At 44.9% G+C, this 24880-nt stretch overlaps 1 protein-coding gene across 15 annotated transcripts in view; it reads left to right on the top strand.

Annotated features, from left to right (window-relative positions):
- Positions 1–24880, top strand: part of SCUBE2 (signal peptide, CUB domain and EGF like domain containing 2) — a 92458-nt gene that overhangs the window by 54092 nt on the left and 13486 nt on the right. For 5 of the 15 annotated variants that reach the window (XM_054662079.2, XM_054662077.2, XM_016920346.4 and 2 more), the window contains exons 10-16: positions 2175–2291; positions 4328–4450; positions 4872–4988; positions 5255–5341; positions 7328–7432; positions 9940–10095; positions 10476–10682. In XM_054662079.2, the coding sequence (XP_054518054.2) occupies positions 2175–2291; positions 4328–4450; positions 4872–4988; positions 5255–5341; positions 7328–7432; positions 9940–10095; positions 10476–10682 (912 nt within the window). The remainder of the gene's footprint in view (positions 1–2174; positions 2292–4327; positions 4451–4871; positions 4989–5254; positions 5342–7327; positions 7433–9939; positions 10096–10475; positions 10683–24880) is intronic. The other 10 variants (XM_063782775.1, XM_054662076.2, XM_016920344.4 and 7 more) reach the window with 5 other exon arrangements.

Below are 24880 nucleotides of genomic sequence, written 5' to 3'. Positions count from 1 at the left end.
AGAGGATTTCAGACCCCTTCTCAAACACATCCTTCCCATATAAGGGCTGCAGCAAGGAGACTTCTCTAGGTAGCAGTTGTTGTTAGTATTAGCAGCTGTTTTGGGTGGGGGAAAGCTGTTTTCTATTTTTAGATGAGCACCTTCCCTTTGATATGCAGAAGTTCTCAGGAAAGATGTGCTGTAATGTATTCTTGCTCCATTTTTGGGAATAAGGACTAATTTATTTTGTTAGAAATCTCAGAATTAGGCTGGGTGTGGTGGCTCACACTGGAATCTCAGCACTTTGGGAGGCTGAGGCAGGCCGATCACTTGTGGCCAGGAGTTTGAGACTAGTCTGGCCAACACGGCAAAACCCCGTCTCTACTAAAAATACAAAAAATAGGTGGGGGCATGGTGGAGGGCGCGGTGGCGGGCACCTGTAATCCCAGCTACTCAGGAGGCTGAGACAGGAGAATCGCTTGAACCCAGGAAGCAGAGGTTGCAGTGAGTCGAGATCATGCCCACGCACTCCAGCCTGGGGGATAGAGCGAGACTCCATCTCAAAAAAAAAAAAAAAAAAAAAAAATCAGAATTAAAAAAAAATCAGAATATCAGATTTCATCTTAGATAACAAAGATGTAGCATTACCTTTTTACAAAAATATTATGGTGTGATGTTTGTTTTGTTTTTCTCTTGGTTTGTTCTTAATGCATAATTTGTCAGGCAGTTCAAGTATATTCCTCTTTAAATTCAGTAAGTTAATTCTAGATAATTATTGTGTGGTTTTCTTCAGTTTGACTTGGAAAGCAAATTTGCTTTTCCACATAATGTTTCCTAGTGTATAGAGCAGGCAATACTGTTGAAGCTGTGTAAACACATTAAAAAGGAATTAGAAAAGTGATCTCATTATTTTTGGCAAAGCAAAAGCCCATACTGAGCAGCCAAAGTCAGCTACTGAACAAGTGCACTTTCTCGACAACTGGCTGATATTAATAACAGATTTCATAAAATGGCATCAATTCCTAGGAAAGAAACTAGGTTTTTCTCATTTTTCACTGATCGGTCTTGATAGAACAAATATTTGCACAGAACAAATTTACTGAAGAAATGCCAGGATTTCTGGGAAAAGCTAGGGATGAAGAGGTTTTGCAAGAATTTGCCCTTTTTTATTTTGCTTTTTCATTCTTCCTGTTCCTTCCACATTTTTGCTTTTTATTAACATAGTTTCTCATGGCACACTCGGTGTTGAAAAAAGTGGTCTAGCAGTGGTCTAGTTGGCTTCGACTGAGTGCGGCACTGGTCCTGGTTTATCCATTTGGAGACACAAGTCGTAACTATGTTAAAATCCTCCAGAGTTCAGGGAGTGAAGCACTCAAATTCCAGCCTACAAGAAAGAGGTTGAGGGCCAGACCCAGGGAAAAGAGATGATGAAATGGACAAATGCAGCCTCCTGAGGCTGCTGTGCATGACCCCCGCTGCAGCCAAGGAGGCTTCCACACTGAACCAGGAGGCTAGCAGACGCATAGGACTGGCACATAGGGGAGGAGCAAAACCAAGGCATCGGCCAAAAGGATCCAATGTAGAGCTGAACTACCACATTTCAGGGTCTGCAAAGAGAAAATTAGTGAGGATATTAGTATTAATGCATTCTTTCAGTGCAGAGGGCATTAAAACCTAGGATTAACTGGCCTCTTGGGGCCAGAAGACTAATTCTGAGAAAATAAGAAAGGGATGGGAACTAGATTTACCTCCAAACCAAGTGTTTTCTCCTTTCAATTTGCCGTAGTTAATAAATTAATATTGCTGTTTTACTAATAGTTATATGACAATAAAAATGCATAGCTAGCACCTGTAGCTTACAAAACCCTTTTTAGGTATGTTATCTCATTTGGCTTCATTTAAACATTTTAAATTAGCCCTGCAAGTACGCATGGGTGAAAGAGACCAACTGAGTTTTGAAGGAAGTGCAGTTTGCAACAGAATGTGGAAATGAGGGCCGCGGCAGTCAGTATACTTCTTGTGGGCTGCTCCACACTTTCTTTAACACAAGTGAGTGAGGAAAATGGATAGATAATGTTTTTTACCCTGTGTGTATTGTTTTTGGTGTTGGTCAGCAACTGGTATTTATCATAAACCTATTCTTCACTCATCCCTCAGAGTGGGTTTCAGCTCCCCTCTCCCTTTGACCATTACAGATGTGGATGAGTGCTCTTTGGATAGGACCTGTGACCACAGCTGCATCAACCACCCTGGCACATTTGCTTGTGCTTGCAACCGAGGGTACACCCTGTATGGCTTCACCCACTGTGGAGGTGAGCAGACTGCCCCTGTCAAGTTGGGAGGGGAATGAGGCTGGGCCTGGAGGGGAGCAGGGCCTACCCCTGAGGTTTGCTTTCCTACTTTGGGGGATGAAAGGTACATTGCAGTCCCTGAGCAATAGCGGTGAGTCCATCAACTTGAGAGAAGGATCTGCTAAAGGAATTCTCCCCACTTGTATCCCTTTAACACGCCGAGTGTGAAATGGAGCAGAGAGAAGAACTGAGCTCTTCCAGCTGTGAATTCTCTATCGACTTGATTGACTTGCGGCTGTATTCAGAGAGTGGAAGCATATCTCAGGAGCTGATACCCTATCTATTGGAACATCTCAGCAGATAGTAAAGTCACAGTCCTCAGAGAGGCTTGGGGGGCACCCACCAATTCCACAGCCCTGCTGTCATAGGAACTGGCTGCGAAGCCTTGGTTTGAGTCCCACAAGTAGGTCTTTGAGCTGGAAGCAGAACTATGAAGTTTCTGTCTCCACTCTGTGCCCATTTTGCAAAATGTTCTCATGTCTCATAACCTCATGGTCAAGCAGGCTATGCCATAAACTGGATTTGTTACCAACTAACTCCCACTCCACTCCCCCAGCCATCAGATTCACCCAGCAATCTTTGAGAATACAGGTTCAGATTCCAATTCAGAATGTCTAGGGCTTCCAAGGTCATCTTCCTGAGGATCTATAGGATTTGGGAACCACTGGCTTAAATACTTCCTGCCCAGTCCTTGAGTCTTGTGCTTTAGAAGATTGGATATGCTGGGTGTGGTGGCTCACAGCTGTAATCCTAGAACTTTGGGAGGCCAAGGCGGGCGGATCACCTGAGGTCGGGAGTTCGAGACCAGCCTAACCAACATGGAGAAACCCTGTCTCTACTAAAAATACAAGATTAGCTGGGCGTGGTGGCGCATGCCTGTAATCCCAGCTACTTGGGAGCTGAGGCAGGAAAATTGCTTGAACCCGGGAGGTGGAGGTTGCAGTGAGCCAAGGTTGTGCCATTGCACTCCAGCCTGGGCAATAAGAGCGAAACTCCACCTGAAAAAAAAAAAAAAAAAAAAAAAAAAAAAAAAAATATATATATATATATATATATATATATATATATGCACTAGTGCTTTGCTACTGACAGTTATCTCCCTTCTCCCTTTCAACACATCCTTGGCATGGCCAAAGACATACTCTTCCCAGTCCATCAGGAAACCTCGAGGAAATGTACCCTGAGTATGGATGTATGTCTGGGTTTAGGTGGAGCTACCTTTTGACCTGGACTCAGTCTCAGGTTGATGGGAATTAGTGTAGTCACTTCCCTTTCTCTGTGCCTCAACTGTGTAAATGGTTAAACAGGGAGTCCCAGTTCTGTCTGCCTCCCTTGCTAGGCAGCTCAGAAGGATGGTAGAGTTTTAAAATAGAAGTCTGTGCAGTGTCTGAGTTTGGACATCTGAAAGTAGAGTGCGGATCCTTCTGAGTGTTGCTAATGGAGGAATGGATTGGTCAAGAATGGAGCTTGAGGCTGGGTGTGGTGGCTCACACCTGTAATCCCAGCACTTTGGGAGGCCAAGGCAGGTGGATCACCTGAGGCCAGGAGTTCCAGACCAGCCTGGCCAAGATGGTGAAACCCCATCTCTACTAAAAATGCAAAAATTAGCCAGGCGTGTTGGCACATGCCCGTAATCCCAGCTACTTGGGAGGCTGAGGCAGGAGAATTGCTTGAAGCTGGGAGGCGGAGGTTGCAGTGAGCTGAGATAGTGCCACTGCACTCCAGCCTGAGTGACAAGAGCAAAACTCCATCTCAAAAAAAAAAAAGAATGGAGCTTGAGAAGGCCCTATCGAGCCTCCTGCCAGGAAATTTGCTGGGTGGGGAGTGGGGTGTGCAGTCAGCTGGTGCCGAGCGCTCATGCTAAAGGCATTCAGTGTCTTCCTTTGGTTAGTGAGTTTCAACCTTGTGACTCCCCTGCTGCTCCTTCCTCAAGGGAGGGACCATGTCAGCCCATTCAGTGACAGGCTGCTATGACAGGAGAGTATTTTGTTCCACAGACACCAATGAGTGCAGCATCAACAACGGAGGCTGTCAGCAGGTCTGTGTGAACACAGTGGGCAGCTATGAATGCCAGTGCCACCCTGGGTACAAGCTCCACTGGAATAAAAAAGACTGTGTGGGTAAGGGGAACCGAGGCACAGACTCAGACAGCAGGCTGGCCACTGGCCCAGAGGCAGTGCAGCTCTGCGTGCTCCCACGTCCCACCTGACCGTCCCTCCACTGACTTCCCCACCAGCTGCAGCAACTGTTCTTTAAATAGTTCAAAAACAGGAGATACTTTGCAGGATCTTTGGTGTTTCCTTCTGTGCTTCTGTGTAGGTTGGAACTCACTTCTGTTTTCCTGGTTGCTTTTCTGCATGAAGAAATGGCATATCAGGGGCTCCTTTCCCTTGGTGGGAATAAGGCCTAGCATCTATGTTCTGTGCCGGGCATCAGCTCTACCTTCTTTTCTTGGGGCCTTTGGTGCATGGGACTCAACCATCCTTGTCACACTTGGAAATGTCCTTCTCCTTCTGTAAGTGTCTGTTTCGTCCTGTCTAGAAGTGAAGGGGCTCCTGCCCACAAGTGTGTCACCCCGTGTGTCCCTGCACTGCGGTAAGAGTGGTGGAGGAGACAGGTGCTTCCTCAGATGTCACTCTGGCATTCACCTCTCTTCAGGTGAGTGGGGCCCAGTTCCCGGGGCAGGTCCTCACGCTGGGGCCAGGCCTCTCTGGCCTCCAGGTGTTAGATTCCCTCAAAGGGCTTCCAGGTCCTCCGCCAGATGCCCCGACCACCATGCTTTGAGAGGTCCATGCTTTAAGACCCCATATGCTGGGCATTTTTCTAGTGGCCCATGCGGAGTGGGGTGGGGGGACAGTTTAGCTGCTACCAGGATAGCCTGTGACCTTGCTTATGCATTTGACAATTCACATTCTGTCTGTCAGGACTGCAAGGGGCCTACTCTGTCACCTGCGGCTCTTCCTCTCCTCTCAGGAACAAACAACAAAAATCAAATGACTCTGCTTTTGGGGGTAATTACCAAATCTGCGTGTTCTCTCTGGGGGCTCACTGTGTTCAAGGGGCTCCATTCACGGGGTGCTGTTCTTGGATGTTGGCTTTGTTTTTTTTCTGTTAATTTCCTTGATGCTGTGAGCATGTTCCAGGGTGTTGTTGCCTGCAGTCCTGGTGCCCGGAATGTGACTCTCCCATGTAACAGATACTTACTGTGTGGCCACTGTGTGTTAGGAGGCTGTGGTCAGCCCTGGTGGGTCATCATCCTGGGCAGAGGCCCACAGAACCCCAGGACCAGCAGGCTGTACTCCAGAGCACCTCAAAGGCCCAGGGAATGTGCCTGGGGCACATGGTGTGGATAGAAATAGGCAAAGCAGGGGCAGCAGGGATTCTGTGCCGAGAAAGGGGCCCAAACCCTTTCCTGTTTGTCAAAAGATGAAGAATGAAATCCAAGGTTTTTAAGAGGCTGTGTCCTCCCGGATATAGACGCCATTGTCATTATGTCATCGGAACACCTGAATGAGGTTCATATTACATCCTGATGTTCATATTACATATATGAGCAAAGCTAGAGACTCAAAGCAAGACAGTACAGCTTGTATGTGTTGACTGAGCAATCCAAATATGCCAGCTACCATAGTACACGAATTAACTGACTTAAGCCATACTACAACCCTCTGGGGAAATTTTACTATTATTCTCATTAACCAGATGAAGAAACTGAGGCTCAGAGAGGTGAAATAACTTACTCAAAGTGGTTTAGATAAGAAATAGGGGAGCTGGGATTTGAACCCAGGCAGTCTGGGTCCAGAGTCTCAAGCACTATCCTTCACTGCCCCTTTCAATGCACGTTTGGACTCAGCCAGGGCATACAGCATGGTCTGTTTCACCAAATCCCTCAGTGACAGTTCCTTGGTGATTTGGGCCACCCCACGGGGGGGCAAGCAAATAGCTAATGGCTATGCAGTTATTACTATGTACTAGGCAAGGAGCTAAACATTTTCCTTTTTTTAAATGCATTATCTCATTTTATCCTTACAACAGCCTGGTAATATAGGTACTATAATTATGCCTATTTTACAGATGAGGACACTGAAGCTTAGGGAGATTAAGTAACTTGCTCAAGTTCTCACCACAACTTAAAAGAGCTGTAGGGCATTGACTCCAGAACCTACCGTATGGTTAAGACTGACTGACCCTGGGAGGAGAACAGAATTTTGCACATCAGGCCCTCGAAGTGGGACCCTCACTCCCTCTCAGACCTCAGAGCCTAGCCATGTTTAGTGAGTGCCATCTGTGTCTGGAACAACAGCTCCCTCAGCCCTGTCCTCCCACGACGGGCTTGTTTAGGAAAATCTGCTCTTCACCATTTCGCCAAACGGGCTTATCCAGATTTGAACTGGGGGATTCTGGCCTTTTTTCTCAGGAAGGCACAAAAATGACTTCATGTTTTATTTCACTGTGGAGGCTATTTTTGACCCTCAGTTTTAGATAGATAGATAGATAGATAGATAGATAGATAGATAGATAGATAATTTTTTGTTTTTTTTGAAATGGAGTCTCATTCACTCTGTTGCCTAGGCTAGAGTGCAGTGGTGCAATCTCAGCTCACTGCAACCTCTGCCTCCTGGGTTCAAGCAATTCTCCTGCCTCAGCCTCCCGAGTAGCTGGGATTACAGGCATGTGCCACCATGCCCGGCTAATTTTTGTATTTTTAGTAGAGATGGGGTTTCACCATGTTCGCCAGGCTGGCCTCAGTTATATTTGAACACTGGATTTGCCTCTCACATGAGGGGGTAACTGCAATTTTAGGAGGCTCCTGGTGGCCCCAGTCCAGGGCAATGGGCACTCCATGATCCAAGCCACTCTTAGCCTCAGGGTAGGAGAGGGTCTCAGGGTGTGCTGTGTGTGGTGGGAGCCGCCAATGGACAGCTTGCTGCTTCCCATCTGGTGTCTCCATTCCTTTGCCTCTGAAGGTAACATCTCTCACTTGTTTCTTTCTGAAGATGTCACCACCATCAGGACAAGTGTAACCTTTAAGCTAAATGAAGGCAAGTGTAGTTTGAAAAATGCTGAGCTGTTTCCCGAGGGTCTGCGACCAGCACTACCAGGTATGGAATCAGATGGTTGGTGTAGGGAGCTTGCCTGCATGTGGGAAGGGGCCTGCAGCCAGCCGAGCTGGAGGTCCATGGGGGCCAGGGGCTGTCCAGCCGATCCAAGCACACTGCAGATGGAATTGAACCATCCAGAACTTCCAGGGACTCATCCCAAGAGGAAGAAGAGCATAACCTAGCATGCTTGTATAGTTCTGGGGTCACACTTCGGGGCTTCCTTTGCATGGTATAGTTGGTGAGGCTCTGGGGAAACCCACGAGTTCACAGAAGTCAATAAGGGCTTCAGATGAATTAGCAATTTGTGATCATATTGGGTTAAATTTTCTAGATCTCAGATTTTGCTTGAAATATAAGCCAAAGAAATGAAAAAAGGTTTGGCTCAGAAAGGATAACTTTGATGAACAAAGATCTAATATCCAGCATTCCTGCTGGGTCTAGTTTTTGGAAGCGGTGACCCCATTGGCTTCAGCAAAGCAAATACCATCCAAGTAGAACTGGCCTTATTGAGAAGAGCAGAATCTAACTTTCCTTTTTCTTTCCCAGCACACATTTCCAGTATTATTTTATAGAATTCTTTTGGAAATTAAAAATAAAAAGGATCAGGATTCATGTATTAGGGAGGCTTCTTTTCCCAATCTACTCTCAAATCACACAGACAAATAAACCTAAAGCTCACTCTAGTCACTTTTGACTGCCTATTTTAAGTAAGTAATTTTAAGAAACTTGATACCTCCATTTGATGGAATATTATGCAGCTATTAATTCTATGTTTTCAAAGAATGTTTAATGACACAGGAAAATGGTCTTGTTATAATGCTGAGATGTAAAGCAGGAGAGAAACATTTTGTATATCTAATACAATCCAAATTGTGTAAGAAAAACTGTGGTAGAAGAAACAAAAAGAAAACTCACCATATCATTAGTAGTGGTTACATCTGGGTGGGAGGCATGGGTAATTTTAATTTTTTTTCTGCATTTGCCAAATTAACCATAGTGAGCATTTATACTTTTAAACCTCAGGGGTGAAGGGAGGGGCCATTGCTTAAAAATAGATTTAAACCAGTTGTGGTGCCTCATACCTGTAATCTCAGCACTTTGGGAGGCCAAGGCAGGCAGATTGCTTGAGTTCAGGAGTTCAGGAGCAGCCTGGGCAACATGACAAAACCCCATCTCTACAAAAACTATAAAAAAATTAGCCGGGCCTAGTGGTTTGTGCCTGTAGTCCCAGCTACTCAGGAGGCCAAGGCAGGCGGATCACTTGAGCCCAGGAGGCTGAGGCTGCAGTGAGTTGTGTTGACACCACTGCACTCCAGCCTGGGTGACAGAGCGAGACCCTGTCTCAAAAAAATGAAATAAATACAATGATAAAAATAGACTTGGCCTATAGTTTACTTAATGGGATTGTACTAGTGTTAATGTCTTAGTTTTGATAAATGTATGATGTTAACGTTAGGGGAGACTGAGTGAAGGTTATGTGGGAACTCTATACTATCTTAGCAACTTTTCTATAAATCTACTTATTTCAAAATGAAAAGTTAAAAAAATATATATGGAAACATCAAAAGGGAAAAAGATTTAAAATGAGAATCTCTTCAGTTTAAGATTTGAAGTTACCCTTTTGAAAAAGTAAGATAAATCTTTAGGGGAAAAATGTAGAGAAGAAATAAATTTGCCTCCTTCCTGTGGCCCCTGTTGACCTATGGCTTGAATGTCCTTGTAATGTTAAAGAAGAATCTGATACAGGCAATACTTCATTTCAATAAAGATTTTGAAATAGAGACAAATTCATGGAGTGGATGATATGTGGACCTGCTCTTTGGTGAGGGTTAACAGATTCACTGGAAACCATGGTGAGAGGGGAGACAGCCAAGTCAGGAAGAAGGATGTGCAAAGCCCTGTCATGCAACACTTCCACTCTCATCCTAGATGCCTTCATGATATTGTTAGGTTCTGTTGATGCTTTGTACCATTTATTGCTCCTGGTTATTTAAAAATGAGACATCACTGCTGACGGGTGTTCCAGCTTTCCTTTCAGGTTAGAATGACTCCAAGGTCAGTTTGCCTGAAAGCAGTAGTTGGTTTCCTTTCCACTCTTGTGCTCATTCCTTATTTGAAGCCTCAGCCCCTGCTCGGCACATCCAGCTTTACGCAAACTGACTGTGAGAATGTAAGCACACGTTAGCAAACCGTCAGTAAGGAATGCAAGACAATCCCTGGTTCTTGTCGTCCACATATGTGGCTAGTCAGTCGGAAACATCTACCATTTATTCATGAAAAGAATTTTCAAGAGCTAAATTGTAAAGTTATATAGGAGGCAATGCTAGCTCTTCAACATTAAAATGTCGTTGTGCTCCAAGTTAAGGGCTTGCAGTGTCTTGGCATCTGGAGATAATCACTTAGTCCCTTGAGAGTTGTTTTAATGAAATGTTTACTGAGCTCTAGCAAATGTTCAGCTGAGTGCTTTGCCAGGATTTGGCTTCCGATAATTTTGTTTCTTCATACAGAGAAGCACAGCTCAGTAAAAGAGAGCTTCCGCTACGTAAACCTTACATGCAGCTCTGGCAAGCAAGTCCCAGGAGCCCCTGGCCGACCAAGCACCCCTAAGGAAATGTTTATCACTGTTGAGTTTGAGCTTGAAACTAACCAAAAGGAGGTGACAGGTTGGTTTGAAAACAGTCTGCATTGCCAGGCTTCTCACGGCTTGCTCCTTATTTCTTTGCCTTTCACTTTTTATCATTCTTGGGGGAAAAATAATGCAAACACTGAAGTATCTCCTGTTTTTTTTCACCCCGAAACTAAACTGAATTGGTTTGGAACCTGATGGTTTTCTCTGCTTCATAAAAACCCAAAGCTACCATTCTGATCCACAAATTTCTGTTTGAATCAAATGCTGCCCAGCCTGCTAGGTGCCCCCTCCAGGTTTCTCCCCATTCGGTCCACAGGGAGCTCGGGGTGTTGGTAGGGCCTGCAGTTGATCTGGCCATTGTCACACGCTGCAGCCTGATCTCCTCCCGCACTGCTGTCCCTCTTGTTTCTGTAGCTTCTTGTGACCTGAGCTGCATCGTAAAGCGAACCGAGAAGCGGCTCCGTAAAGCCATCCGCACGCTCAGAAAGGCCGTCCACAGGGAGCAGTTTCACCTCCAGCTCTCAGGCATGAACCTCGACGTGGCTAAAAAGCCTCCCAGAACATCTGAACGCCAGGCAGAGTCCTGTGGAGTGGGCCAGGGTCATGCAGAAAACCAATGTGGTGAGTGGCCTGGGACCTTCTTGCTAACAGAACAGCCTTGGGCTCCATAAACACTCAGGGTAACCGAAGGCAAGTCTGGCCCATCCTCCCTTCTCAGGGTTCACTTTAGAGAACACTCCGGGCAGTCCTTCTGTTTCAGTAACTGTTGCGTTTGTGTCTGTCGTCCCTGCTAGGCCCAGAGCTCCCTGGAGTGAGACTGATCTCATTCATCTCCCTGTCCTCAGCGCCTGGCATAGTATCTGGCTTGTGGTGGGCACTAAAATGTTGGTTGACTTGAGGAACAGGAAAGAAGTGGCAAGGTTGATGAGAAGAGGGGATGTTGCCCTTTACAGGTCTGAGGGACAGTGGTCTTCCCTGGCTGGGGCAGGACTGCAGGGGTAAGGTACCCTCGAGCCTTCTCCACACTCTGTCATCAAAGCTACTCTTATGGTCTCCCTCTGGCTTGACCAACTATGGCAATGAATAAGCTCCTGTCCATAGTTCTGTGCAGAGGCAAAGCTAGGGGGCTGCTTGGCTGCCTTATGAGACCCAGAGCCTCAGCCCAGGGCTCCTAATAGTGTCAGTTCCATTGTATGGGTTGTGTTGGTGGTGGTGCTTCAGAATTAAATTTGAGACCTGGCACTTGAGCAATATCAGTTCTGTCTCTCTGATAAAGCTAGCAAGAGCGTCCAGGACACGAGGTTCTAGGATGGTCAGTTTAGAGATTTGTCACAAGGGACTCTTCTGGGCAATTATAGGAGATTTTATCTGAAAAGTCTTAGATGGGAAAAATTGGGGTCTCACTTTATAGTGATAATCATAATGATTTATTGAGTTCTTATCTGTCACAAGCATAACAGTAAGTCTCATGTCTGCATTATCTCAATTAATCCTAACAGTAACCTTCCCAGGTAGGTATTATTACCTATATTTAACAGCTGAAGCTTAGAGTGTTAAGTTCTCTTGCTCAAGATCACACTGATGTTCTGATTCCAAAGCCTGTGCTCTGGTCCCAAGCAGGGTGAATTTCAGTAATTAGATTTCTCCAGGATAAACTGATGTCCTTTTCCTAAGTATCAGTAGAATCATGAGGCCCAAGCTTAGCTAAGGAGTAAGAATCCCATTTGTATTTCTAAGTAAGCAAAGCTGAATCCAGGGGCACTTGTTCCAGAGAATTGTCAGCCTTAGGCCCACAGCTCAAATTTGTTGCTTTGCCAAAACTTAGTGAAAATCAAGTGCAAAATCAAGTGTAACTGTCTACAAGAGGCTGGTTTCCAGATAGTCTTGACTTTCATTCCAGCTGATTCTCTTAAAAAGAAACAAAGTGGAAAAAAGTAAAAACAGCCCAGCTGGTTGATCTGTTCTCATTTAAAATTCTAAGAGTTCCAGTTTCCGTACTAAAATAGTGGGGAGAGTTGGCTGTGGCTGCCCTACTTTCCAGGATGAGTTGCAGAAACTGTCAGGGCCCTCCTGGCCTCTCAGGGTTACACTGCACCCCTCCCCCATCTGCTATCCTGTTGGGGTGAGGCCTCACGGACGGGCCAGGGAGTCTTTGTGGCCAGTTAAAAAGTCAAGAAAACCTAGTGTCAAGGGCCCCATGGACTGGCTCCCAGTGAGGGTATCACTAATACTACCATGGGTATGTTCCTGGGGAGTAAAGGCCCAAGGATAAGGAGCAGGAGTTACTTAACAGGGGCTTCATGACCACAACAGCCTACGAAAGACACTCGGGGCCAGGCATGATGGCTCACACCTGTAATCCCAGCGCTTTGGGAGGCCAAGGCGGGCAGATCACGAGGTCAGGAGATGGAGACCATCCTGGCCAGCATGGTGAAACCCCGCCTCTACTAAAAAATACAAAAAATTAGCTGGGCGTGGTGGCGCGTGCCTATACTCTCAGCTATTCGGGAGGCTGAGGCAGGAGAATCCCTTGAACCAGGGAGTTGGAGGCTGCAGTGAGCCGAGATCGTGCCACTGCACTCCAGCTTGGGCGACAGAGCAAGACTCCGTCTCAAAAAAAAAAAAAAAGAGAAAGAAAGACACTCGGTAGAGGGTTTGTGTAGCTGTGGTGGTGTGTGAATGTGTCCCTGAGATGCTTGTCATGCTAAATTAGGTTTGATTTGTTTCTAGGGGAGCCAATGTGTCTTGTCTCAGGAGCTCCCAAACACTGGATGAATTTTGTAGCCCTCACGGCATCAAATCAGGTCCAGGTCTGACAGCAATGTTGAAGATTTTACCATGCAGAGAAAACGGCTCAAGGAGTTACCAGTGACATTCCCTCTTGCTGCTGAGGGAGGAAGTGGGTGTAAAGAAGTGTCAGGTGTGTTAATTAGAAAGGCTTTTTATCCAGCAGGAAGCATGTGGCATAGGCAAGGCTGTGTGTATGTGTGTGTGTGTGTGTCTGTCTGTCTGTCTTCTAGTCCTGGTCTATTTGATGGTGTTAGGACTTCATAAAGACCAGGCTTGCTGATGTTTTCTGAGCTGTGGATGGTACAGTGGAGACAAGCTTAGGATAGTTCCTTTTAGAAATGATTTTCAGTATCTGCAGAGAAGAGCTCAAAAAAAAAAAAAAATGGAGTCACTTCCATCTTTCCTGGGGGGAGAGATGGAACCATTATGTTTATCTTTTTAAATATTTTAAATTTAGTTTTCAATTATGAAAGTAGTGCCTGTTTCAAATGGCACAGAAATGTATACAGTAAAGATGAAAGTTCTCTCCACAGCTCCCTAATCCAACTCCCCAGCAGTAATCACTGTTATAGTTTGCTGTGTGATTTTTCCACAACTGTTTTTATGCACATATAAAAAGGAAATTTTATATATTCATTCAATAAATATTTATTGAGCACCAATTGTGTGCCAGGTACCATTCTAGATATCAGGATTCCAGCAATAAAGAAACAAGCAAACATCTCAGCCCTCACAGAGTTTACAATTTTAGAGGAAGAAGGTAGACAACCAACCAATAAACGAGGAAAGATACTACTATCATGTAGCAGAGGGCGACAGGGATATGGAGAACAGGGCTGCAGGGAAGTGGAATGGAAAGTGCCAGACCAAGGTGAGGGGTGAGGGATGAGGAGCATACTCCCCCCAAAGTGTAGACTGTGGTCAGGGAAGGCCTCATTACAAAGTGTCATTTGGGCAGAGACGCAAAGGACAGCAAGAAGCAAGCTATGGAGATATCTGGGGGAAGAGAGTTTCAGGCAAAGAGAACAACAAATAGGAAAACCCCAAGGTACTGGAAGGAAGGCCAGAAGGATGACAGCTGAGAGAGGCAGGGAGGGAGAGCAAGGGCAGAGCAGTAGCAGAGGGAACTCGAAACCAGGGAGGACCCTGATCCCGAATCTGATGAGAAAGGAAGCCAGTGGAGGGCTTTGAGCATAGGAGTAACTGACATGTTTTCAAAAGATAACTTTGGCTACTGTGTTGAAAGTAGACTGTAGGTTTACGTATGAATAAATATATCTTTTTAAAAAAATAGGCTGGGTGCAGTGGCTCACATCTGTAATCCCAGCACTTTGGGAGGCCGAGGTGGGAGGATCACTTCAGGCCAGGAGTTCAATACTAGTTTGGGCAACATAGTGAGACTCTGTCTCACTATGTTGGTTGGTAGCACCTGTAGTCCCAGCTACTCGGGAGTCTAAGGGGGGAGGATCATCTGAGTCCAGGAGTTCGAGGCTGCAGTGAGCTATGATTGTGTCACTGCACTGCAGCCTGGGTGGCAGACCAAGAGCCTATCTTAACAAAATAAAAAACAAATATCAATACAATTTGAATAGTGCTATGTGTTGTTTTTAACTGTAGTTAGATCAAGAACATCTCTCTAACATGATAGTGGAGCAACCTCATTTCTTTTACAGCTTCCCAGGCTGTATTTGTTTGAAGACACCAGTATTGATTAGCCCTACCCCTATTGGTGAACATAGAAGTTATTGCTAATTTTTCTATGGCAAATAGTGCTCAGTGAATATCATTCTTTGTACACATGGCCAATATTTCTGAAGGATAGACTTGCAAAAGTACAATGGCCGACTCAAAGAACTTGCATATTTAAAACTTTAATAGATACTGCCAAATTACTTTCCCAAAAGATCATACCTATGCATGTCGCTTCCAACGTTGGAAGCATCCTACATCTTTGCTAACATGGATTATTTATCATTGATCCTTTTCATTTTTGCAAATCTGGTAAGCAAAAAAAAAAAAAATAGTCATTTTAACTTGGTTTTCTTTATTAGTAAGACTAAGCATGCTGTCTTATGCCTGTGGTCATTTGGATTCCTTTTTCTGAGAACATCTATATTCTTTGCCTATTTTTGCATTGAACTGTTTGTCCTTTGTATAGCATTAAAAAATAAATTTTAAAGTCCCAATTTACACCAGAGAAAATAATCACTTCTGACCAATTGTATATTTTCTTTCTTATTGTTATTTTATATAGTAAAGTTTCATTAATTTGGCATTTGGGGACTTTGGGGACAGCCTGCTCTCCAAGTGACCTTTGTACCATCTGTGATCAATTTTAACAAGATGGCAAAAAAAAAAAAAAAAAAAATGATTATAGGGTCCAAGGAACAAATTTCTTAAGCTCTGTAGTACTTCATAAAGTTCTTCATGTCTAAAGAAAATTAACTATATGACATGGATGTCTAGCTATTGTACTTTCATAATACCAGCTAAAAGATAAATTATTTAAGAAATACACTGGATAATATAGATGTATGTGTATGCATGTGTGTGTATATATGTATGTATGTATGTATTATATATACTGTATTTGGTTGTTTTGAAAACTTGCTGAGATTTTTAGAAGAAACAATCCAGACAACTGGCAAACTGGGAAGTATTTTAGTGCCTGGGTTCTTGAGAGACTAGGAACATTTAATTCCTTTTGTAACAGCTTACTGCTGTTCCTCTGCAGCAACCTTGGATATGTTGCTAAGGAGCCTCAACTTTATCTCTAGGTGACATGCTGCCATTGGAGGATTTACTCGGGAAGTGTCCAGGTCATATGTGTATTCTAGAAAGATCTCTCTGACTTTACTGGAGGGAGCAGAATTAGAGGCAGAAAGACCAATCTGGGGGGTTTTGAATGTGTTGCCTATGAGATATTGAGAACACGCAGGTCCTAGATAGAGAAACAGTAATGGGTTAGAGAAATATTTAAGAGGGAAAATGAGCAGCATTTGGGGATGACATGGATTGGGGACTGAGAAGAGGAAAGAGGTGGGCTGAGCTCAGAGGATTCTGATGTGGCCTGTGATCCTGGCACTTGCTTCCCATACATCCCTCATCTCACCACGCCCTGTTTCATATGCAGGAGGCACTGAGAAAAAGCCAGGGGGTTGGTTGAATGATGAAATGAATGTGATCACTGGGGAAGAAATAATCAGAAGAGATTTATAGGAGAAGCAGGAAAAAAATAGGCTCTTGAGAGAGCATGAGAAAGGATGAAAAAGATACATAAAAGGAGGCTAAAGCCTGAATATTGAGTCAGAGAAACTGAGAGGAGTGCAGGAAGGCAAGGCAAGGAGGTTTTTGAGCCAGGGAGTGAAGCAATCAGAAAAAGAGTTTAGAAAGGTGCATCTGATGGTAGAATGGAAAGAGTGGAGGCAGGGAGGGACAGAAAGCCAGGGGAATCTTGGAAGGTTACTGCAGCAATCCAAATAAGAGACGGTGAGGATCTAAGGGACATTCATGCCATGGGGACGAAGAATAGGGGATACAGAGAAGGGACAGAGGACAATGAGGACAGAAGCCAGGGAGAGCTGTGATTTGGAGCCTTGGTGCCTGGGAAAATAGAGATGCTTCTGTAAGAGGAGTAAAGCCAGAGGCCAGGGAGAGAAGTGCTCCTTGGGCAACAAGATTTCTAGGCAGAGGTGTCCATGGGTGTCTGGGAGTCTAGCGAAACAACTTCTTCTCTTCATGTCCAGCCTAACTTGCCTAATCCCGAGTCTGTCCACACAGGCTCAGACCTGCCTCCTGTTAAAATGGATGGACAGCCCATGCCTCTAAGGCCCCCCTCTATCTTGCACTCAAGCTGGAGCCTGTCCTCTCTCAGCTTCTTAAGAATGTTGCCCCTGCTGTTGTCCTCATCGACCCCTCCCATCTCAGAATTCTTCTCCTCTGCTAGATCATTTCCAACATCACACAAACCCATCTCCTGTCTTAAAAACCAAACAAACCCTCCATTGACTTCATGCATCTCTATAGCTACTGCTTCATTTCTGTGTCCCCCATTCTGTGTAGAACGAAGCTCTTTGAAGGAGCCGTAGTCATACTGTCTTTGCCTCCTTACCTCCCATTTCTCTTCAGTCTGATTTTCATGCCTAACCTCTCCACAGAAACATTTTCCAAGATTCCTAACCACCTCTGTGATGCCGAATCCAGTTGCCTTTCCTCACTCCTCATGAGGCATCCTCTCTGCTGATCACTCCCTCTCCTGGAAACACTTTCTTCCTGTGGGTTTCAGACACAACACACTTCTGCTTCTCCATACCTCACTGGCTGCTCCCTTTTCATTTTCAATGCTGGTTCCGGTTCCTCCCCTACTTTCTGATTATCCTAGGGTTGAATCCTTCGTCCCCTCCTCTGTCTTCACACTCTCCTTGGTGACCTTACCCAGTGCCATAGCTTTAAATACCACCACATGCTGGCGATTCTGAAACTGCCCTCTCCAGCTCCTTTGTCCCAGAGATGCTGAACATTTAAGAATGCACACACACACATTCTCTCTCCCTCTAAGTAAAATATAGTTTACTTATTTATAAACTATATACTTACACTATTGGCTAGTACACTATGTTCATCACAAAAGACAGAACAAGATAAAGATTAAATAAACAAATTTAAAAATAACTGGCTAGCATCTTAAAGTAGAATCTTTACAATTGGGCGAGGTTCATTATTGATAGTGGTGGTTGCAAATCCATTTGTCCTATAGTCTTTTTGACTATTGCTAGTGCTTTAGGTGAACTCTTGACAGACCAGATTAAATCGTTACTGTTTCTGTCTCATGATGTAGTTTGACAAAGAGCTAATACACTAGTGCCTCCTTATAGGCAGTTTTGCTTTCTGTGGTTTCAGTTACCTGGGTCAACCATGGTCCAAGAATATCAAATGGAAAATTCCAGAAATAAACAATTTGTAAGTTTTAAATTGCCCACTCTTCAGAGTGGCGTGATGAAATCTTGTGTTGTCCTGCTCCATCCTGCCTGGGATATGAATCCTCCCTTTCTCCTGCGTACCCACGGTGTATACCCTCCCCATCCTGCCTGGGATATGAATCTTCCCTTTATACTGCGTACCCACGCTGTGTACCCTCCCCATCCTGCCTGGGATATGAATCCTCCCTTTATCCTGCGTACCCACGCTGTGTACCCTCCCCATCCTGCCTGGGATATGAATCCTCCCTTTATCCTGCGTACCCACAGTGTATACCCTCCCCATCCTGCCTGGGATATGAATCCTCCCTTTATCCTGCGTACCCACGCTGTGTACCCTCCCCATCCTGCCTGGGATATGAATCCTCCCTTTATCCTGCGTACCCATGCTGTGTACCCTCCCCATCCTGCCTGGGATATGAATCCTCCCTTTATCCTGCGTACCCACGGTGTATACCCTCCCCATCCTGCCTGGGATATGAATCCTCCCTTTATCCTGCGTACCCACGCCGTGTACCCTCCCCATCTTGCCTGGGATATGAATCCTCCCTTTCTCCTGCGTACCCATGCTGTGTACCCTCCCCATTCTGCCTGGGATATGAATCCTCCCTTTATCCTGCATACCCACGGTGTATACCCTCCCCATCCTGCCTGGGATATGAATCCTCCCTTTATCCTGCGTACCCACAGTGTATACCCTCCCCATCCTGCCTGGGATATGAATCCTCCCTTTATCCTGCGTACCCACAGTGTATACCCTCCCCATCCTGCCTGGGATATGAATCCTCCCTTTATCCTGTGTACCCACAGTGTATACCCTCCCCATCCTGCCTGGGATATGAATCCTCCCTTTATCCTGCGTACCCACAGTGTATACCCTCCCCATCCTGCCTGGGATATGAATCCTCCCTTTATCCTGTGTACCCACGGTGTATACCCTCCCCATCCTGCCTGGGATATGAATCCTCCCTTTATCCTGCGTACCCACGGTGTATACCCTCCCCCATGTTAGTCACATAGTAGTCATCTCAGTTATCAGATTGACAGATCACAAGAAGGGTGAGTACGGTACTATAAGATACTTTGAGACAGAGACCACATTCACATAACTTTTATTATAATATGTTGTGATAATTGTTTTATTTTATTATTGTTAATCTCTTGCTGTGCCTAATTTATAAATGAAACTTTATCATGAATAAGCACACATAGGAAAACCCCTAGTGTATATAGGGTGTGGTACTCTCCGAGGTTCCAGGCACCCACTGGGGGTCTTGGATGGGAAACCTCCGCTCCACTGTGGACACGGGTGGCTGCTGTGCTAGGAGCAGAAGACGCGCCCACGGGCCCTCTCCTGTAGTGCGGACGCGCGTGGCTGCTGTGCTAGGAGCAGAAGATGCGCCCACGGGCCCTCTCCTGTGGTGCGCATGGGCTCGCGTCACGTTTACGCCCTTCAGTCGGGTGTTCTTTCCGGGAATCCATCAAAGCTGCTTTCTATTTTGTGGTGGTTGCTTTAGTTAAAAACACGATCATATAGGTCAGGACATCTCATTACCCAGGCATAGCTAAGCTGTAACTATTCTCTATGTATTGAGAGGCGAGAGTCAGTCAGTGCCCTGCGCCCGAGTTGTGGGTGCCAGTGCTTCTCTTTTCTTGGCGACCCTGGCTCCTCACATGTGTCTTGTGCCTCACAGAGATGGAGACTGGCTGGGAGGCTGCTCTTACACCATATTCTAAACCAGAGGAGCTTCGTTTGTTTCTTATTTTAGGTGAAAATTCGTAGGCATGGGTGTAGAAACGTGCTCCCACCCGGTGGATCATCTTGTCAACCCTTGAGGTGTAGTATTCCGCCTCAGAGACCAACAGTAGAACCCGTGCCTTCCTAGTATCCGCACTTGGATGGCCAACTGGCATCTCAAACTCAGTGTTTCCAAACAAAGCTTCTTATCCTCTCAAGCTTCAAATCAAATCAAACCAGCATCTCAGTAAGGGGCACCTCGCCTCACCCAGTTGCTCAAGTCAAAAGCCTGAGTCATCTTGACCTCTCCCTTTCTGTTGCGTTCCTCATCCAGTCCGTGTGCAAATCCTGTCAGCTCTGCCTTCAGGTAATTTCCTTTATCTGACCAGTTTTCTCCTCCTCCGTTATTATTACTGCTCTATTTCAAGCCACCATCATCTCTAGCTCAGTCTGTTGTACCAGGCTCTGAATTGTTCTCCTCAGCCTTGCCTGGCCTCCGTCTGTTCTCCACACAGCAGCCAGGACATCTCTTAAAAACAAATCAGGCTGGGTACAGTGGCTCACTTTCGGATGCCAAGACAGAGGACCACTTGAGCCCAGGAGACCCTATTTCTACAAAAAGTTAAAACATTAGCTGGGCATGGTGGTGCAAGCCTGTAGTTCCAGCTACTCAGGAGTCTAAGGTGGGAGGATCACTTGAGCCCAGGAGGTTGAGGCTGCAGTGAGCCATGATCACTCCAGCCTGGGTAACAGAGCGCAACCCTGTCTCCTAAACAAAAGAAGAAAAGAAAAGAAAAGAAAAGAAAAACATAAATCAGATTGTGTCACTGCCCCATTTCAAACCTCCAACATACTTTGAGTAAGGTCTAATTCCCTTACCATGGCCTTCAAGCACCCATGTGATCTGGCCCTTGCTTGCTTTTTAAAGTTCCTCTCTTATTGCCCTACCCCCTTATGCTGTGTTCCTACTACACTGCCTTTCTTGCTTTTAGGCAATCTCATTGCAAGGCTATTTCCTGTTTTTTGTTGTTGTTGTTGTTTTGTGTTTTTTTGTTTGTTTGTTTTTTAGACAGGGTCTTGCTCTGTCACCCAGGCTGGAGTGTAGTGGTGTGATTTTGGCTCATTGCAACCTCCGCCTCCTGGGCTCAAGCTATTCTCCCACTGGCATGCACTACCACGCTCAGCTAACTTTTTAAGGTGATTTTGGAAAGACGAGGTCTCACTATATTTCCCAAGCTGGTCTTGAACTCTGGGCTCAAGCAGTCCTCCTGCCTCAGCCTCCCAATGTGCTGGGATTACAGGTGTGAGCCACAGCGCCCAGCCTGTTTCCCACATTTTATTCTGGTCTCTGTTCAGAAAGGCCTTTCTTGGCCACAGTTCTAAAATAGCATATATACAAACTCCATCCCTACCCCCTCTTTGTCCTCTTCCCCTGTTTTCCTTTTCTTCATCATACTACTACTTGCATTCTATTACATACTTATTTGCTTGCTCATTGAGATTTATTGCTCATTTATTTACTGCCCTGAGAACCCCATTAGAACAGGGTCATGTCTGTCTTCTCTGCTGTGTCTCCAGCTCCTAGAACGGTACTCAGCACATAATGAGTGCTCAATAAGTACTTATTGAATGAATGAGTAAATGAATCTTCACAGGGACAACAGATGAAATCCCAAGGATAGTAGATAACATTAAGAGAAAAGAGGGCAAAGGGCAAATCTTTGGAGAAATATTTAAATTGAGGGCAAAAAAGGCACTCTAAAGGAAGTGAAATTTCAGCTCCAGTTAACTAGGCATGAAAAGAACATAGTGTGCATTTGGGAACCCAATAAGGAAGAAGGCATCAAGCTGGGCTCATTTCTCTGCCTCAACTATAGGAATGTTTTTAAAGAGCAAACCTGAGCACAGGTCAAAAACCTGGACAATGAAAAATCAATCTCTCAGCCCAAGAAGGCACTGTCCCCTGTTATCATGGGGGCAGTCATTTAAAGAGAGCTCAAACCAGGATCCTGAGGCCAGCTCTGCCTGGGGCATCAGCGCCTCTGGACTGGGACAAAGCAGCAGCCCTGGGGCACCCTGGGAATCCACGTGGGCTGCTTATGGCTCTTCTTCAGAAGTCAAGGCGTGATTCTTAAGAAAGCAGTCAAATACTAGAGGGTGACCCCTTTTATTAGGTTCATCATCTTAGCCACAGAGAGACCATAGTGTTTGTCCATAGCCTGAAATACTCAAAGGCCACAGTGCTGAAAAGAGGCCGAGGCTTCAAGCTTCTTTGTCGCCATTAATCCTCATCCTGCTGGTCTGTCCCTTTTGCATCAGAAAAGCTTTCTCGTATCTTTTTTAAAGAAGGAGAAAAAACAGCTGTGTGGGATTTGAGAATGAGATTTTAATGGTCACTGAAGGCACACAAAAGCTTTGCTGTGATAGTGAAGTGTTCTGGGGGCAATTGACTCCTTTGTCCTGGGCAGCAAAACAAGCTGGCTGCTGAAGGAGAAGAGAGAAGCCACTGGAACGTGTGATTGAGGTCTCTGCAGGCCAGATTCTCAGCACATTTGCAAAGAGCGGTTTTCAGGCATCCCTTCATGATATTTCAGAGTTGCCTTTTAGTGTTTAGCTCATTTTTACCTTGTGAAAGAATCAAATATATTTGGGAGGTGCTTGGCATGAATTATTTCTGCATGTCTTTCTCTCTGGAAGGAAAATGGACACTGTGACTGACAATATGAGTTTGTTTATGTGAAGCAGGCCTTTCATTGTGAGGAAAAAGAACTGGTGCCCTCTTTTCCACAGGGCAGCCTGAAGGGTTTCTTGGCACTTCGAGCAGTTAAGAAATGGCACAGAGGTGGGATATTGTGAGGTCTCTCTAAAGGTCACCTTGCAAAGGCTGTGGAGGTTGAAAGAGTTCTCAGGAGCAGGGACAGCAGAGCAGCAGGAGCCCATCCTGGTCCCTGGCTCAGTAAGAACCAGGCCTGGTGTTGTCCACCTGCTGAGGACATCTGTTTTCTGCCAGAGGAACCATGATGGAACAGACCATGGTGATGTGACTCTAAGTTATGATTAATGGGGCTGTTGGAATCATTGTCACCATATCGGCACTTTCCCTTCCGTGGATGAGTATTGTAAAAACAGCTCTTCTTCAAATAGAAATGGCTGAGCAGAGGGGCTCTGGACAGCCTTGGTTTTACCTGCTTCATGACAGGTGAGCTCCTTAGAGCCATGAAGGAGTTATTCTCTGATTTACTGGCCTGCTACAGACACTGAAAGAGTCAAGTGGGACACAGGGTAAAACGTGAATTCGTAATACAGAATTCAGCCCAGCTTTACATGAGAGATGGGCTGGAACCAGAGCGATATGGAAACCATTATCCAGTAGGGCTGCATTTAGAGAAGAAGTCTGGAATTATACTCTATTTGCCATCAGTCTCATTATAATATTGTTTGCCAATAAAACAAGAGTTTGGTTCACTTTTAATTTTTTAAAAATATAAAATTGTGGTCGGCCATGGTGGCTCATGGCTGTAATCCCAGCACTTTGAGAGGCTGAGGCAGGTGGATCACCTGAAGTCAGGAGTTCGAGACCAGCCAGGCTGGCATGGTGAAACCCTGTTTCTATTAAAAATACAAAAAATTAGCCCGGCATGGTGGTGCTTGCCTGTAATCCCAGCTACTTGGGAAGCTGGGGTGGGAGAATCGCTTGAACCCAGGAGGCGGAGGTTGCAATGAGCTGAGATAGCGCCATTGCACTCCAGCTTGGGCAACAAGAGTGAAACTCCATCTCAAAAAATCTATATATATAAAATTGTATTTAAATGATACATGAATGTTGTAAAAGAAAATCCAAGAAATATGAGTATTAAGATTTAGATATTTGGATAGACTTTATTAATTGGTTACATTGAATTATAGAAATAATATTTAAAATGTGGCATATTTTTGCTTACCATGATCCAAAAGCCTGATTTTTTTTAAGATTATAGAATGAATAATGAAAAGACATTTTTATTTCTTATAACAGAGAACTTTCCCATGTTTAACCCTAAGAGTATATATGCAAATTGCATTTGTAGAATAGGATGAAAACCGATCTCCCTTGTTACAGACACTGGAGAGCTATAATAGTTAACTTTATCATGTAATTTTTTTCTATTTCTTGGCAGCTTACATATAGAGAATGTTTGTTCCAGTCAAACTCTCCTAGCCCCATAGAGAATCCTTGATAAAGTCTTCAATTGCACTTAAATCTGCCCGTTTGTTAAATAACTTTTTTCCCTTTTAAACTCAAAGCTCTTGATCTTACAGTACCATAGGAGTATTTCACAAATTAGCTGTGGGACTTTGGCCAAATTATTAACCTCTCTCAGTCTCTGTTTCTGTAAAACGGTGCTAATAATAGCACCTAGATCCTTAGGGCTGTGTTGAGGAATAAATGAGATACTTTATGTAGAGCTTTTGACATGGTGTCTAGTATAAGTACTCAACAAATGTTAGTCATTAGAAATGCGATGACTCTGATGTTTGAATAGTAGGGAGCCAAATTTGGTATGCTTGCTTCATATTCATAGCCTAAAATAAGGTACAAATCTACATTTAACAGTACTAGAAATAGAATCAGAAGCAACATTTATGAATTTCCTTATTTACCAGCATTTATACTTTGTTGTATTGATTTTTTTCTTTGAGACAGAGCCTCACTCTGTCGCCCAGGCTGGAGTGCAGTGACACCATCTCGGCCCATTGCAACCTCCGTGTTTGCAGAGCTCAAGCAATTCTCCTGCCTTGCCTCCCAAGTAGCTGGGATTACAGGTGTGCACCACCACACCCAGCTAATTTTTCTGTTTTGTTTGTTTGTTTGTTTGTTTGTTTTTTCAGTAGAGATGGGGTTTCTCCATGTTGGCCAGGCTGGTCTGGAACTCCTGACCTCAGGTGATCCACCCACCTTGGCCTTCTAAAGTGCTGGGATCATAGGTGTGAGCCACTGCGCACAGCCTGTTGTATTATTTATTGTGAATCTGAAGTGTGCTATTTTGTAAGAGTCTTGAGATCACCACCCATCCCAGCCGGCCACCAGAGAATGAACTTTTCAAAACACAGCTTCTGGACATCTTCCTCTTCTTTTCTTTTTTCTTTTTTAGAGAAGGGGTCTCATTTTCACTATGTTGCCAAGGCTAGACTCAAATTCCTAGGCTCAGGTGATTCCATCTTAGCCTCCCCAGTAGCTAGGACTACAGACGCACACCACCATGCCTGACTCCTGTCCTTTCAATGATTCCTTTACCTGTGACAATAAAATCCAAATGCCTGGCACTCAAGAACTT

Source organism: Pan troglodytes, chromosome 9 (assembly GCF_028858775.2).
Source record: "Pan troglodytes isolate AG18354 chromosome 9, NHGRI_mPanTro3-v2.0_pri, whole genome shotgun sequence".
Taxonomy (NCBI): Eukaryota; Metazoa; Chordata; class Mammalia; order Primates; family Hominidae; genus Pan; species Pan troglodytes.
The sequence above is the reverse complement of the archived record's forward strand: the minus strand, read 5'-3'. Positions and strand labels throughout refer to the sequence as shown.